Genomic DNA, 14470 nt, shown 5'->3' with positions numbered 1-14470 from the left:
CCGTAAGGGGCATGGCGAGTTCCTAGAATTTTTTATTTTTTGTCGCAAGTTAGTGGAATATGAGACTTTGTAAGAAAAAATAAAATAAAATAAAATCATCATCATTTTCCGCTAACTTGTGACAAAAAATAAAAAGTTCTATGAACTCACTATGCCCATCAGCGAATACCTTAGGGTGTCTACTTTCCGAAATGGGGTCATTTGTGGGGGTTTTCTACTGTTTGGGCATTGTAGAACCTCAGGAATCATGACAGGTGCTCAGAAAGTCAGAGCTGTTTCAAAAAGCGGAAATTCACATTTTTGTACCATAGTTTGTAAATGCTATAACTTTTACCCAAACCATTTTTTTTTTGCCCAAACATTTTTTTTTTATCAAAGACATGTAGAACAATAAATTTGGCGAAAAATTTATATATGGATGTCGTTTTTTTTGCAAAATTTTACAGCTGAAAGTGAAAAATGTCATTTTTTTGCAAAAAAATCGTTACATTTTGATTAATAACAAAAAAAGTAAAAATGTCAGCAGCAATAAAATACCACCAAATGAAAGCTCTATTAGTGAGAAGAAAAGGAGGTAAAATTCATTTGGGTGGTAAGTTGCATGACCGAGCGATAAACGGTGAAAGGAGTGTAGTGCCGAAGTGTAAAAAGTGCTCTGGTCATGAAGGGGGTTTCACCTAGCGGGGCTGAAGTGGTTAAGTAACACTATACGTTCCCACAGTATGGGAACTCTTGACTATATGCTGAGAGGAATATCTCATTAATATCACAAGCGATAAATAATATACATTACCAAGTCAAGGATTGGCAGAGTTTCGGATGGGACCAGTTCTCTTATCCTGCCTGATATCTTACGTTACCACCTCCTGGATTATGATCTCCCAATCAACTAAGGAGGGTGTAACATATGTTAATATTACTATGATGTCATCTTAACCCTTGATATGCTGGAGAAAACAAGTTATAAAATAATATAATATCGTCCATCTACCTCTAGATGGCACTGTTGTACCACATAACAATTTCAACATTCATTCTAAATACCTAATGATACATTCACATGACCTTTTTAACCTATCCAGTATAAATCAGCATTAAGGGTTTCTTCCTGACACTTTTAATTACCCATAATCTAGACATGTTGGAGTCACCATCTTCTACTGTTTCTTTAGGGACAATGGGCCCTTTTACTTGACATCCGGGTTCATTAACTTGCCCACATGGCTGGCTAATAATATTCAGCTCTCCTCATGAAACCCAATTAGTAGCAAGACAACTTCAATACTTTCTAAACCTTCTAAGGTTATATCCAATCAGTGGAATATACATGGCATAAAATATATATTCTAAACGATATATATATATATATATATATATATATCTCTACACACTGTTATACATAGATGACATATTATATAAGTCATTAGTTAAGATCATCTCGGCCTGTTTCAGTCCTATAGAGAAATATTAGACTCTGGTTGAATCTGTCTCTACTCTTAAAGGCAATGAGCATTGATATTTAGACTATAATATCTTCAGATAAGACTATACACTTATGAAAATGTACGACAGATTTGGTGTGATGCAGCTCTGGCTTTGACTCGAGTATAAGTTAGAATTTATTTGGATGCAGCTCCTGATGTGACTGGAGCATAAGATATGATGCAGCTCTGGATGTGACTGGAGTATGAGCTATGATTCAAACGGATGCAGCTCCCGGTATGACTGGAGCATGAGATATGATTTGACGTGATGCAGCTCTGGATGTGACTGGAATATGACATATGATTAACTAAAAGCAGACCCTTATGAGACAAGATTATTTATCTGGATGCAGCTCTGGATGTGACTGGAGTTTAACATGGTTTGACTGGATTCAGTGCTGGATGTGCCTGAAGATACGGTTTAGCTGTATGCAGCTCTGGATGTGAATTGAATATATAATGTGACTAGAGCGTGACATAGAAAGGTACAGCCGCCTCACTGACTGCCCTAACGTCTCGTATACTTTGCATCCTCCTCAGGAGATTTCTTACGAGAAGCGGCGGCGGAGCGGTGGGATCGGCTCCGGATCACGTGTTCCCAGCCCTTCAACAAGCAGGAGCAGTTCGGCCTGTCCTTCATCCGTATCCGATCCACCCTGAGCGAGGAGGAAGAGGACGGGCGGCCAGCTCCTCAGGTACGCACCGCCAGATCTTCTGTCGTATAGTAGAAGTTAGCTGCCTCCTCCCTCCCCGATGACATCACTAGACGGTACTGTACCCAGAACTCCCTGTTTTTCATCATGTCACCTCAGGGGTATAAACGAGGGCGATGTCTCTGACGGAGATCCCAGATCAGGGATCATGCATGTCTCTGCTCCATGAGAGGGCAGAGGTCTGTCATTGTCACTGACTGCCAGGAGGAACTGGGAGAGGTCTGTCATTGTCACTGACTGCCAGGAGGAACTGGGAGAGGTCTGTCATTGTCACTGACTGCCAGGAGGAACTGGGAGAGGTCTGTCATTGTCACTGACTGCCAGGAGGAACTGGGAGAGGGAGCGGTCACTTAGACTAACTGACTGCCAGTGACAGAGGAGGAGCCTCTGTGTGACCAGACAGCGCCTGCCCAAGAGGAGGAGGAGAATGCAGACAGCGCCTGCCCAAGAGGAGGAGGACACTGCAGACAGCGCCTGCCCAGGAGGAGGAGGAGACTGCAAACAGCGCCTGCCCAAGAGGAGGAGGAGACTGCAGACAGCGCCTGCCCAAGAGGAGGAGGAGACTGCAGACAGCGCCTGCCCAGGAGGAGGAGGAGACTGCAAACAGCGCCTGCCCAAGAGGAGGAGGAGACTGCAGACAGCGCCTGCCCAGTAGGAGGAGGAGACTGCAGACAGCGCCTGCCCAGTAGGAGGAGACTGCAGACAGCGCCTGCACAGTAGGAGGAGGAGACTGCAGACAGCGCCTGCCCAAGAGGAGGAGGAGACTGCAGACAGCGCCTGCCCAGGAGGAGGAGGAGACTGCAAACAGCGCCTGCCCAAGAGGAGGAGGAGACTGCAGACAGCGCCTGCCCAGTAGGAGGAGGAGACTGCAGACAGCGCCTGCCCAGTAGGAGGAGACTGCAGACAGCGCCTGCACAGTAGGAGGAGGAGACTGCAGACAGCGCCTGCCCAAGAGGAGGAGGAGACTGCAGACAGCGCCTGCCCAAGAGGAGGAGGAGACTGCAGACAGCGCCTGCCCAGTAGGAGGAGGAGACTGCAGACAGCGCCTGCCCAGTAGGAGGAAACTGCAGACAGCGCCTGCCCAGTAGGAGGAGGAGACTGCAGACAGCGCCTGCCCAGTAGGAGGAAACTGCAGACAGCGCCTGCACAGTAGGAGGAGGAGACTGCAGACAGCGCCTGCCCAGTAGGAGGAGGAGACTGCAGACAGCGCCTGCCCAGTAGGAGGAGGAGACTGCAGACAGCGCCTGCCCAGGAGGAGGAGAAGACTGCAGACAGCGCTTGCCTAGAAGGAGGAGAAGACTGCAGACAGCGCCTGCCCAGGAGGAGGAGACTGTGGACAGCCACTGCCCAGGAGGAGACTGCAGACAGCGCCTGCCCAGGAGGAGGAGGAGACTGCAGACAGCGCCTGCCCAGGAGGAGGAAACTGATTGTGTCATTTGCTCTCTTACACTCTCTTCTTCTTACAGGGCTCCAGGTCTTCTCCAGTGTCTCCCCTTCACTCCAGAATAAAATCCACAGCGGGCACCGAGGACCCAGAGGCCTGGTAAGAAGCCCCCCGTGGGCACACTAATCCAATTCTTCCAGATATTAGATATGAGTTTTCTAGGTTTGTGGCTTGCATTCCACCTGCACTGGCCCCTATGCTTTACACTGTAGCTTTCCTGCATTACAGCAGTGGTCATCACATGACCAGATGGCTTCCTGTTTCCATCATGCTGCAGGCCAGTCCACCATAGGTGATGGATGATTGCCGTCTTCCCTGGGGGTCTGCCCCCACCCCACCTATTACTACAGTGCAGTTATGGGGGTGCAGTCTCTGCCCCTCCCCCCCTCACATCTGATGTCTTTACCATTAGGAATCATATTGAGGAGAAACTGAGAGAAAAGCTCCAGAGAAAAGCCCCGGCCTGTATGAGCCGCTCCGCCCGCATGCTCCAGCTATCTGCAGCCAAATCCCGCAAACGCAGCCGGCCAATCACAGTGCCTCCGAGCCCGCCCATCCCCCTGCATGGTGGAGGCAGTCAGCAAGAAGACAGTCCCGTGTCATCCGGTGGGTACAGGACATGGGGGTCATCACACGAGACTTTACTGCTGTGGTGGCGGTTGGGTTAAGGGGGGCTCTCCACTTTACAGCTGTTTGGATGATTGTTCTTGGGGGGTTCACTGTCTGGACCCCTCTCATCCTCCACCCTCTTATTGTCCTCACAGGTTCTTGTCCTGAGACCGTCACAGCAAGACTCCACCCCTCACAGAAGGAATATGTGACCCTACATGACCGTCACAGGCTGAAAATGGTGGAGGCCCGAAGAAGGTAAGATGACTGTAGAGACCCCGATTGTAAGCAGGAGAGAGATGTGTAATAGAGAAGAGGGGCTGTCACTCTGCTGCCCCTAAAGGGATACCCCAACCTAAAAGCATCACTTTCCTCTAACTGCTGTCCCGGACAGGGGTGACTCCTGCGCACCTCTGCACGCCGTGCTGACCCCACATACACCTCCACGCCCTGCCAGTCCTGCACACATTTCTGCCTGTCCTTGACCTTTTTTTCTAGACCCTTTCAGGTCTTGTAACTCCTAGTTCAACTTTCTGCACGCAAATAGAAGGGCGATGCCTGGTACTTGTGGTCCAACTCCAAGATCCCTTTTCCAACCCACCCCTCCTCCTACTCCAAAGTACTGACCTAACCAGACCACCCTACAGGCCTCAGGGCGGCCATTCTCCTGCTATATGATGTCCGCACAGCCCCTCCTGCACCCAGTCGGAGCCTAGCAGGTATGAGCAGTACCATCCAACCTTCTTGGCTCCCTCCTGGTATAGGCAGCCTCTCCAGTACTGACCCCCTCCTCAGAAAGACACCTGGCTCAGCGATGCCCAAGCAGAGCTCTGCAGACTGCCCCCCTCCAGGGCCAGACTTTCCTCCCAGTCCTCCCATAGTTCTGCAGACTGCCCTCCTCCAGGGCCAGACTTTCCTCCTAGAGTTCTGCAGACTGCCCTCCTCCAGGGCCAGACTTTCCTCCCAGAGTTCTGCAGACTGCCCTCCTCTGGGGCCAGACTTTCCTCCCAGTCCTCTGCAGACTGCCCTCCTCCAGGGCCAGACTTTCCTCCCAGAGTTCTGCAGACTGCCCTTCTCCGGGGCCAGACTTTCCTCCCAGAGTTCTGCAGACTGCCCTGCGCCAGTGCCAGACTTTCCTCCCAGAGTTCTGCAGACTGCCCTCCTCCAGGGCCAGACTTTCCTCCCAGAGTTCTGCAGCCTGCCCTCCTCCGGGGCCAGACTTTCTTACCAGTCCTTTCAGAGTTCTGCAGACTGCCCTCCTCCGGGGCCAGACTTTCCTCCCAGAGTTCTGCAGACTGCCCTCCTCCGGGGCCAGACTTTCCTCCCAGAGTTCTGCAGACTGCCCTCCTCCGGGGCCAGACTTTCCTCCCAGAGTTCTGCAGACTGCCCTCCTCCGGGGCCAGACTTTCCTCCCAGAGTTCTGCAGACTGCCCTCCTCCGGGGCCAGACTTTCCTCCCAGAGTTCTGCAGATGCCCTCCTCCGGGGCCAGACTTTCCTCCCAGAGTTCTGCAGACTGCCCTCCTCCGGGGCCAGACTTTCCTCCCAGAGTTCTGCAGACTGCCCTCCTCCGGGGCCAGACTTTCTTACTAGTCCTTTCAGAGTTCTGCAGACTGCCCTCCTCCGGGGCCAGACTTTCTTACCAGTCCTTTCAGAGTTCTGCAGACTGCCCTCCTCCGGGGCCAGACTTTCTTACCAGTCCTTTCAGAGTTCTGCAGATTGCCCTCCTCCGGGGCCAGACTTTCCTCCCAGTCCTCCCAGAGTTCTGCAGACTGCCCTCCTCCGGGGCCAGACTTTCTTACCAGTCCTTTCAGAGTTCTGCAGACTGCCCTCCTCCAGGGCCAGACTTTCCTCCCAGTCGTCAGCTTCCCTCCAGGTCAGTTCACCATCTCCTCTTCGTAACCCTCAAGGTTTAATTCTGCGATATCAAGATGACAGCTCTTAACTAATGGCTCTCCCAGTATTATGCACTGTGGGTTGTAGCCAGGCAGGGATCACATGCATGTGGTTGCAAACCGATAGTTCTGAAGTTGAGTGAGCCGCCTCGAGGTGACGGACACAGAGACACATACAAGATGTGTTCCCCGTAATGCAGTGCACGTATTTATACACAGACAAACGCAGTAACGGTGTCATAGTGGAGACAAGCTTTGAGCTAATATGTTTAGTTTGAGATAATAAATTTAATGACCAGCCTGGGGGGAGTAGGGGCCCACTGTGGAGGTTGTACTGCTTTCTTCCAAGGATAAACCCCCCTCTAATGTAAGTGCAGGTTATACATAGATATAAAATGAACACAAAATGTACGCCTTTCTGCTTTCCCTCACACGCACAATGTACGGCACGTGATCCTGGAAGTGCCTGCAGCTTGTAATTAGACCCGGAGCACTGGCCTGGTAAGGTACTTTTAATAAGTGCGAATTAAGATGTTGTTGCTGTAAGCAAGGAGGAGGGGGGGGGGCACAATACATTAAAAAAAACACGTAAAAAAAAAAATGCTAAATATAAGGTTCAGTTACGGTAAATCATGTCTTCTACTCCAATCATATCTAGGGCTGCATTCATAATTCTGCTGCTGCATTATATCTTTCAGAATTCCAGTGTTACATCATGTCTTATACCCCTGCTGTCCACTGCTGGTTCAGTGTGAGCTACCTGCTGCAGTGCATTATGGGTAATGTAGGCTATACACCCGGCACTGGACAGCAGTCACATGTAAAGATCACTACACCCCCGCAGTGCGGTACAGCAGAGTGCAGGGTGAGCCTGCTGATGAGGAGGTGCACTCTCTGCTGACATCTGACACTGGACAGCAGTCACATGTAGAGGTCACTACACCCCCGCAGTGCGGTACAGCAGAGTGCAGGGTGAGCCTGCTGATGAGGAGGTGCACTCTCTGCTGACATCAGACACTGGACAGTAGTCACATGTAGAGGTCACTACATCCCCACAGTGCGGAACAGCAGAGTGCAGGGGGAGCCTGCTGATGAGGAGGTGCACTCTCTGCTGACATCAGACACTGGACAGTAGTCACATGTAGCGGTCACTACACCCCCGCAGTGCGGTACAGCAGAGTGCGGGGTGAGCCTGCTGATGAGGTGGTGCACTCTCTGCTGACATCAGGACTGGACAGCAGTCACATGTAGAGGTCACTACATCCCCGCAGTGCGGTACAGCAGAGTGCAGGGTGAGCCTGCTGATGAGGAGGTGCTCTCTCTGCTGACATCCGACACTGGACAGTAGTCACATGTAGAGGTCACTACATCCCCGCAGTGCGGTACAGCAGAGTGCAGGGTGATCCTGCTGATGAGGAGGTGCACTCTCTGCTGACATCAGGACTGGACAGCAGTCACATGTAGAGGTCACTACATCCCCGCAGTGCGGTACAGCAGGGTGCAGGGGGAGCCTGCTGATGAGGAGGTGCACTCTCTGCTGACATCAGACACTGGACAGTAGTCACATGTAGCGGTCACTACACCCCCGCAGTGCGGTACAGCAGAGTGCGGGGTGAGCCTGCTGATGAGGAGGTGCACTCTCTGCTGACATCCGATACTGGACAGTAGTCACATGTAGAGATCACTACATCCCCGCAGTGCGGTACAGCAGGGTGCAGGGTGAGCCTGCTGATGAGGAGGTGCTCTCTCTGCTGACATCCGACACTGGACAGTAGTCACATGTAGAGGTCACTACATCCCCGCAGTGCGGTACAGCAGATTGCAGGGTGAGCCTGCTGATGAGGAGGTGCACTCTCTGCTGACATCAGACACTGGACAGCAGTCACATGTAGAGATCACTACATCCCCGCAGTGCGGTACAGCAGATTGCAGGGTGAGCCTGCTGATGAGGAGGTGCACTCTCTGCTGACATCAGACACTGGACAGCAGTCACATGTAGAGATCACTACATCCCCGCAGTGCGGTACAGCAGGGTGTAGGGGGAGCCTGCTGATGAGGAGGTGCACTCTCTGCTGACATCCGATACTGGACAGTAGTCACATGTAGAGATCACTACATCCCCGCAGTGCGGTACAGCAGAGTGCGGGGTGGGCCTGCTGATGAGGAGGTGCACTCTCTGCTGACAGTCAGATACTGGACAGTAGTCACATGTAGAGGTCACTACATCCCCGCAGTGCGGTACAGCAGAGTGCAGGGGGAGCCTGCTGATGAGGAGGTGCACTCTCTGCTGACATCTGACACTGGACAGCAGTCACATGTAGAGGTCACTACATCCCGCAGTGCGGTACAGCAGAGTGCAGGGTGAGCCTGCTGATGAGGAGGTGCACTCTCTGCTGACATCAGGACTGGACAGCAGTCACATGTAAAGATCACTACACCCCCGCAGTGCGGTACAGCAGAGTGCAGGGTGAGCCTGCTGATGAGGAGGTGCACTCTCTGCTGACATCTGACACTGGACAGTAGTCACATGTAGAGGTCACTACATCCCCGCAGTGCGGTAGAGCAGAGTGCGGGGTGAGCCTGCTGATGAGGAGGTGCTCTCTCTGCTGACATCAGGACTGGACAGTAGTCACATGTAGAGGTCACTACATCCCCGCAGTGCGGTACAGCAGAGTGCAGGGGGAGCCTGCTGATGAGGAGGTGCACTCTCTGCTGACATCTGACACTGGACAGCAGTCACATGTAAAGATCACTACACCCCCGCAGTGCGGTACAGCAGAGTGCAGGGTGAGCCTGCTGATGAGGAGGTGCACTCTCTGCTGACATCTGACACTGGACAGCAGTCACATGTAGAGGTCACTACACCCCCGCAGTGCGGTACAGCAGAGTGCAGGGTGAGCCTGCTGATGAGGAGGTGCACTCTCTGCTGACATCAGACACTGGACAGTAGTCACATGTAGAGGTCACTACATCCCCACAGTGCGGAACAGCAGAGTGCAGGGGGAGCCTGCTGATGAGGAGGTGCACTCTCTGCTGACATCAGACACTGGACAGTAGTCACATGTAGCGGTCACTACACCCCCGCAGTGCGGTACAGCAGAGTGCGGGGTGAGCCTGCTGATGAGGTGGTGCACTCTCTGCTGACATCAGGACTGGACAGCAGTCACATGTAGAGGTCACTACATCCCCGCAGTGCGGTACAGCAGAGTGCAGGGTGAGCCTGCTGATGAGGAGGTGCTCTCTCTGCTGACATCCGACACTGGACAGTAGTCACATGTAGAGGTCACTACATCCCCGCAGTGCGGTACAGCAGAGTGCAGGGTGATCCTGCTGATGAGGAGGTGCACTCTCTGCTGACATCAGGACTGGACAGCAGTCACATGTAGAGGTCACTACATCCCCGCAGTGCGGTACAGCAGGGTGCAGGGGGAGCCTGCTGATGAGGAGGTGCACTCTCTGCTGACATCAGACACTGGACAGTAGTCACATGTAGCGGTCACTACACCCCCGCAGTGCGGTACAGCAGAGTGCGGGGTGAGCCTGCTGATGAGGAGGTGCACTCTCTGCTGACATCCGATACTGGACAGTAGTCACATGTAGAGATCACTACATCCCCGCAGTGCGGTACAGCAGGGTGCAGGGTGAGCCTGCTGATGAGGAGGTGCTCTCTCTGCTGACATCCGACACTGGACAGTAGTCACATGTAGAGGTCACTACATCCCCGCAGTGCGGTACAGCAGATTGCAGGGTGAGCCTGCTGATGAGGAGGTGCACTCTCTGCTGACATCAGACACTGGACAGCAGTCACATGTAGAGATCACTACATCCCCGCAGTGCGGTACAGCAGATTGCAGGGTGAGCCTGCTGATGAGGAGGTGCACTCTCTGCTGACATCAGACACTGGACAGCAGTCACATGTAGAGATCACTACATCCCCGCAGTGCGGTACAGCAGGGTGTAGGGGGAGCCTGCTGATGAGGAGGTGCACTCTCTGCTGACATCCGATACTGGACAGTAGTCACATGTAGAGATCACTACATCCCCGCAGTGCGGTACAGCAGAGTGCGGGGTGGGCCTGCTGATGAGGAGGTGCACTCTCTGCTGACAGTCAGATACTGGACAGTAGTCACATGTAGAGGTCACTACATCCCCGCAGTGCGGTACAGCAGAGTGCAGGGGGAGCCTGCTGATGAGGAGGTGCACTCTCTGCTGACATCTGACACTGGACAGCAGTCACATGTAGAGGTCACTACATCCCGCAGTGCGGTACAGCAGAGTGCAGGGTGAGCCTGCTGATGAGGAGGTGCACTCTCTGCTGACATCTGACACTGGACAGCAGTCACATGTAGAGGTCACTACATCCCCGCAGTGCGGTACAGCAGAGTGCAGGGTGAGCCTGCTGATGAGGAGGAGGTGCACTCTCTGCTGACATCTGACACTGGACAGTAGTCACATGTAGAGGTCACTACATCCCCGCAGTGCGGTACAGCAGAGTGCAGGGGGAGCCTGCTGATGAGGAGGTGCTCTCTCTGCTGACATCCGACACTGGACAGTAGTCACATGTAGCGGTCACTACACCCCCGCAGTGCGGTACAGCAGAGTGCGGGGTGAGCCTGCTGATGAGGAGGTGCACTCTCTGCTGACATCAGGACTGGACAGCAGTCACATGTAGAGGTCACTACATCCCCGCAGTGCGGTACAGCAGAGTGCAGGGTGAGCCTGCTGATGAGGAGGGGGTGCACTCTCTGCTGACATCAGACACTGGACAGTAGTCACATGTAGAGGTCACTACACCCTCGCAGTGCGGTACAGCAGATTGCAGGGTGAGCCTACTGATGAGGAGGTGCACTCTCTGCTGACAATCAGATACTGGACAGTAGTCACATTTAGAGGTCACTACATCCCCGCAGTGCGGTACAGTAGATTGCAGGGTGGGCCTGCTGATGAGGAGGTGCACTCTCTGCTGACAGTCAGATACTGGACAGTAGTCACATTTAGAGGTCACTACATCCCCGCAGTGCGGTACAGCAGATTGCAGGGTGAGCCTGCTGATGAGGAGGTGCACTCTCTGCTGACATCAGACACTGGACAGCAGTCACATGTAGAGGTCACTACATCCCCGCAGTGCGGTACAGCAGAGTGCAGGGTGAGCATTCTGATGAGGAGGTGCACTCTCTGCTGACATCAGGACTGGACAGCAGTCAAATGTAGAGGTGTCACGGAAGGTGTACAGGTAACAAGGCAAAACAACATGCATAAATGACTCGCTGGATCCAACAGCTAAGGAACAAAAGGGAGACCCCTGTAGAACCAGTATCAGCTGCCCATCTCCGAAATTCTGAGCAGTATATTTCTGCGGATTGTTTACCCTGGCATAAGAGATGTAGTCTAGACTCCGCCAGAGCAATACGATCCGGATCATCATATATCTGACCCAGGGCTAAAAAGAATTCATCCACTGAACGGAGAGGCCGTGCCCCCTCCGGCAGCGAAAAGGCCCAGGACTGAGCGTTACCTCTGAGCAGCGATATAATGATCCCCACCCTCCGTTCCTCATCTCCAGAGGAAAGGGGAAGAAGGCGAAAATGGAGTTTGCAAGCCTCTCTAAAACGCACAAAATTCTCACTACCCCCGGAGAACGTATCCGGGAGCGAGATCTTAGGCTCAGAACAAGCTCCATGAACGCAAGCTGAACCGGTCACTTGAAGCTGAGAAAAAGTCTTACGGAGGTCAGCTACCTTCAATGAAAGACCCTGGAAGCGTTCAGCCAAAAGTGAAACCGGATCCATGCTTAAGACGGTTTTGGCGGCTTATAATGTCACGGAATGTGTACAGGTAACAAGGCAAAACAACATGCATAAATGACTCGCTGGATCCAACAGCTAAGGAACAAAAGGGAGACCCCTGTAGAAGACCTGGCACTTTCCCTGGCTGCTTAGCCTATGCATAGATCCGAATGGTGGAGGTATGCATATCCACGTACCTTGACTATATAACCCCTGAGCACCCTACAATAGTGAGGGGACACGACCACCGGCTCTCTACACCAGACACGGAGGGAGTCAGGGTCACCTGGGATCCAGCAAACAGAAAATAACAGATAACAGTTCAACACTTAACTTTGTAGAGGAGAGGAGAACCAGATGGGCATGCACACATACTCCAGGAAGAAATATAAGCCGCCCAGAAAAGCCTTCTGGGGAAGAATTTAAAGGGAAGCAATTAGTCCAACACATGACAGCTGAGAGAGGCTAAGGAGAGGAGGAGCTGAATAGCACAACACAGAAACTCAAAGAGGAGGTTCTGAAAGGCCTCTGTCAGAGCTTCTCAGCTGTCTGGTTGTGACAGTACCCCTCCCTCTACGAGTGGACTCCGGACACTCAGAACCCACCTTCTCAGGATGGGACCTATGGAAAGCCCTGATGAGACGAGAGGCTTTAATGTCCGTCACTGGGACCCACATCCTCTCCTCAGGACCATACCCCTCCCAGTGAACAAGGTACTGAAGAGAACCGCGGACCAGACGAGAATCCACAATCCCAGAGACCTGAAATTCAAGATTCCCATCAACCATAATCGGAGGAGGAGGCAAAGGCGAGGGTACAATGGGTTGAACATAAGGTTTCAATAAGGACTTATGAAAAACATTATGGATCTTCCAAGTCTGAGGAAGATCAAGACGGTAGGCAACAGGATTGATGACAGACAGGATTTTGTAAGGCCCAATAAACCTAGGACCCAACTTCCAGGAGGGAACCTTCAATCTGATATTCTTGGTAGACAACCACACCAGATCACCAACATTCAGGTCCGGACCAAGCACACGTCTCTTATCCGCCACACGCTTATATCTCTCACTCATGATCTTTAGATTATCTTGAATCTTTTGCCAAATAGATGACAAAGACGAGGAGAATCTGTCCTCATCAGGTAAACCAGAAGACCCCTCTCCCGAGAAAGTCCCAAACTGTGGATGAAACCCATATGCACCAAAAAATGGTGACTTAGAGGACTCCTGACGACGGTTATTTAAAGCAAACTCAGCAAGGGACAAAAAAGAACACCAATCCTCTTGATTCTCCGCCACAAAACAACGCAGATATGTCTCCAGATTCTGATTGACGCGCTCTGTCTGACCATTCGACTGCGGGTGGAAAGCAGAAGAGAATGACAACCGAACCCCCAAGCGAGAACAGAAAGCCTTCCAGAATCTGGAAACAAACTGCGTGCCCCTATCAGAGACTATGTCTGAAGGAATACCGTGCAATTTGACAATGTGATCAATAAATGCCTGCGCCAGCGTCTTAGCATTGGGCAAACCAGGAAAAGGGATGAAATGCACCATTTTGCTAAAACGGTCCACCACCACCAGAATCACAGTCTTCCCCGAGGAACGAGGCAGGTCCGTTATGAAGTCCATGGACAGATGTGTCCAAGGACGGGAAGGAATGGGTAAGGGAAGGAGAGGACCTGATGGCCGTGAATGAGGGACTTTGGCACGAGCGCAAGTCTCGCAGGCTGCCACAAAACCCTCAACCGACTTACGAAGCGCAGGCCACCAGAATCTCCGAGCGATGAGATCCAGTGTGGCTCTTACCCCCGGGTGCCCAGCAAGGACCGTATCGTGGTGTTCTTTAAAAATCTTGTGTCTTAAAGCGAGAGGCACAAACAACCTCCCAGGAGGACAAAGATCAGGAGCCTCTGACTGGGCTGCCTGCACCTCTGCCTCCAATTCAGGAAAAAGAGCAGAGACCACCACACCTTCAGCCAAAATGGGACCCGGGTCTTCAAAATTCCCGCCTCCCGGAAAACAACGTGACAGGGCATCTGCCTTCACATTCTTAACTCCAGGGCGGAACGTGACAACAAAATTAAACCTAGAAAAGAACAACGACCATCTGGCCTGTCTCGGGTTCAGACGCTTGGCTGACTCCAAGTAGGCCAGATTTTTATGGTCAGTAAATACGGTAATAGGGTGTCTGGCTCCCTCTAGCCAATGGCGCCATTCCTCAAAAGCCAACTTGATGGCCAACAATTCCCTATCTCCCACATCGTAATTTCTCTCTGCGGAGGAGACTTTTCTTGAGAAAAAGGCACACGGTCGCCAATTGGCAGGAGAGGAACCCTGAGACAAGACCGGCGCCACACCCACCTCAGAAGCATCAACCTCAACTATGAAGGGTAACGAAACATCAGGTTGCACCAAGATGGGAGCGGAAGCAAAACTCTCCTTGATATCAGAAAAAGCCTTACGCGCCTCTACTGACCAAGAAGAAAAATCTACCCCCTTTCTGGTCATATCAGTGAGTGGTTTAACAATAGAAGAA

General features: G+C 52.2%; 1 protein-coding gene across 1 annotated transcript in view; it reads left to right on the top strand.

The window, feature by feature from the left end:
* Positions 1-14470, top strand: part of XNDC1N (XRCC1 N-terminal domain containing 1, N-terminal like) — a 34619-nt gene that overhangs the window by 14194 nt on the left and 5955 nt on the right. The window contains exons 4-7 of the mRNA XM_044284046.1: positions 2025-2179; positions 3664-3740; positions 4054-4247; positions 4406-4508. Of these exons, the coding sequence (XP_044139981.1) occupies positions 2025-2179; positions 3664-3740; positions 4054-4247; positions 4406-4508 (529 nt within the window). The remainder of the gene's footprint in view (positions 1-2024; positions 2180-3663; positions 3741-4053; positions 4248-4405; positions 4509-14470) is intronic.

This window comes from Bufo gargarizans, chromosome 3, assembly GCF_014858855.1.
Source record: "Bufo gargarizans isolate SCDJY-AF-19 chromosome 3, ASM1485885v1, whole genome shotgun sequence".
Classification (NCBI taxonomy): Eukaryota; Metazoa; Chordata; class Amphibia; order Anura; family Bufonidae; genus Bufo; species Bufo gargarizans.
Note: the sequence above shows the minus strand (reverse complement) of the source record. Positions and strands in the feature narration are given on the sequence as shown.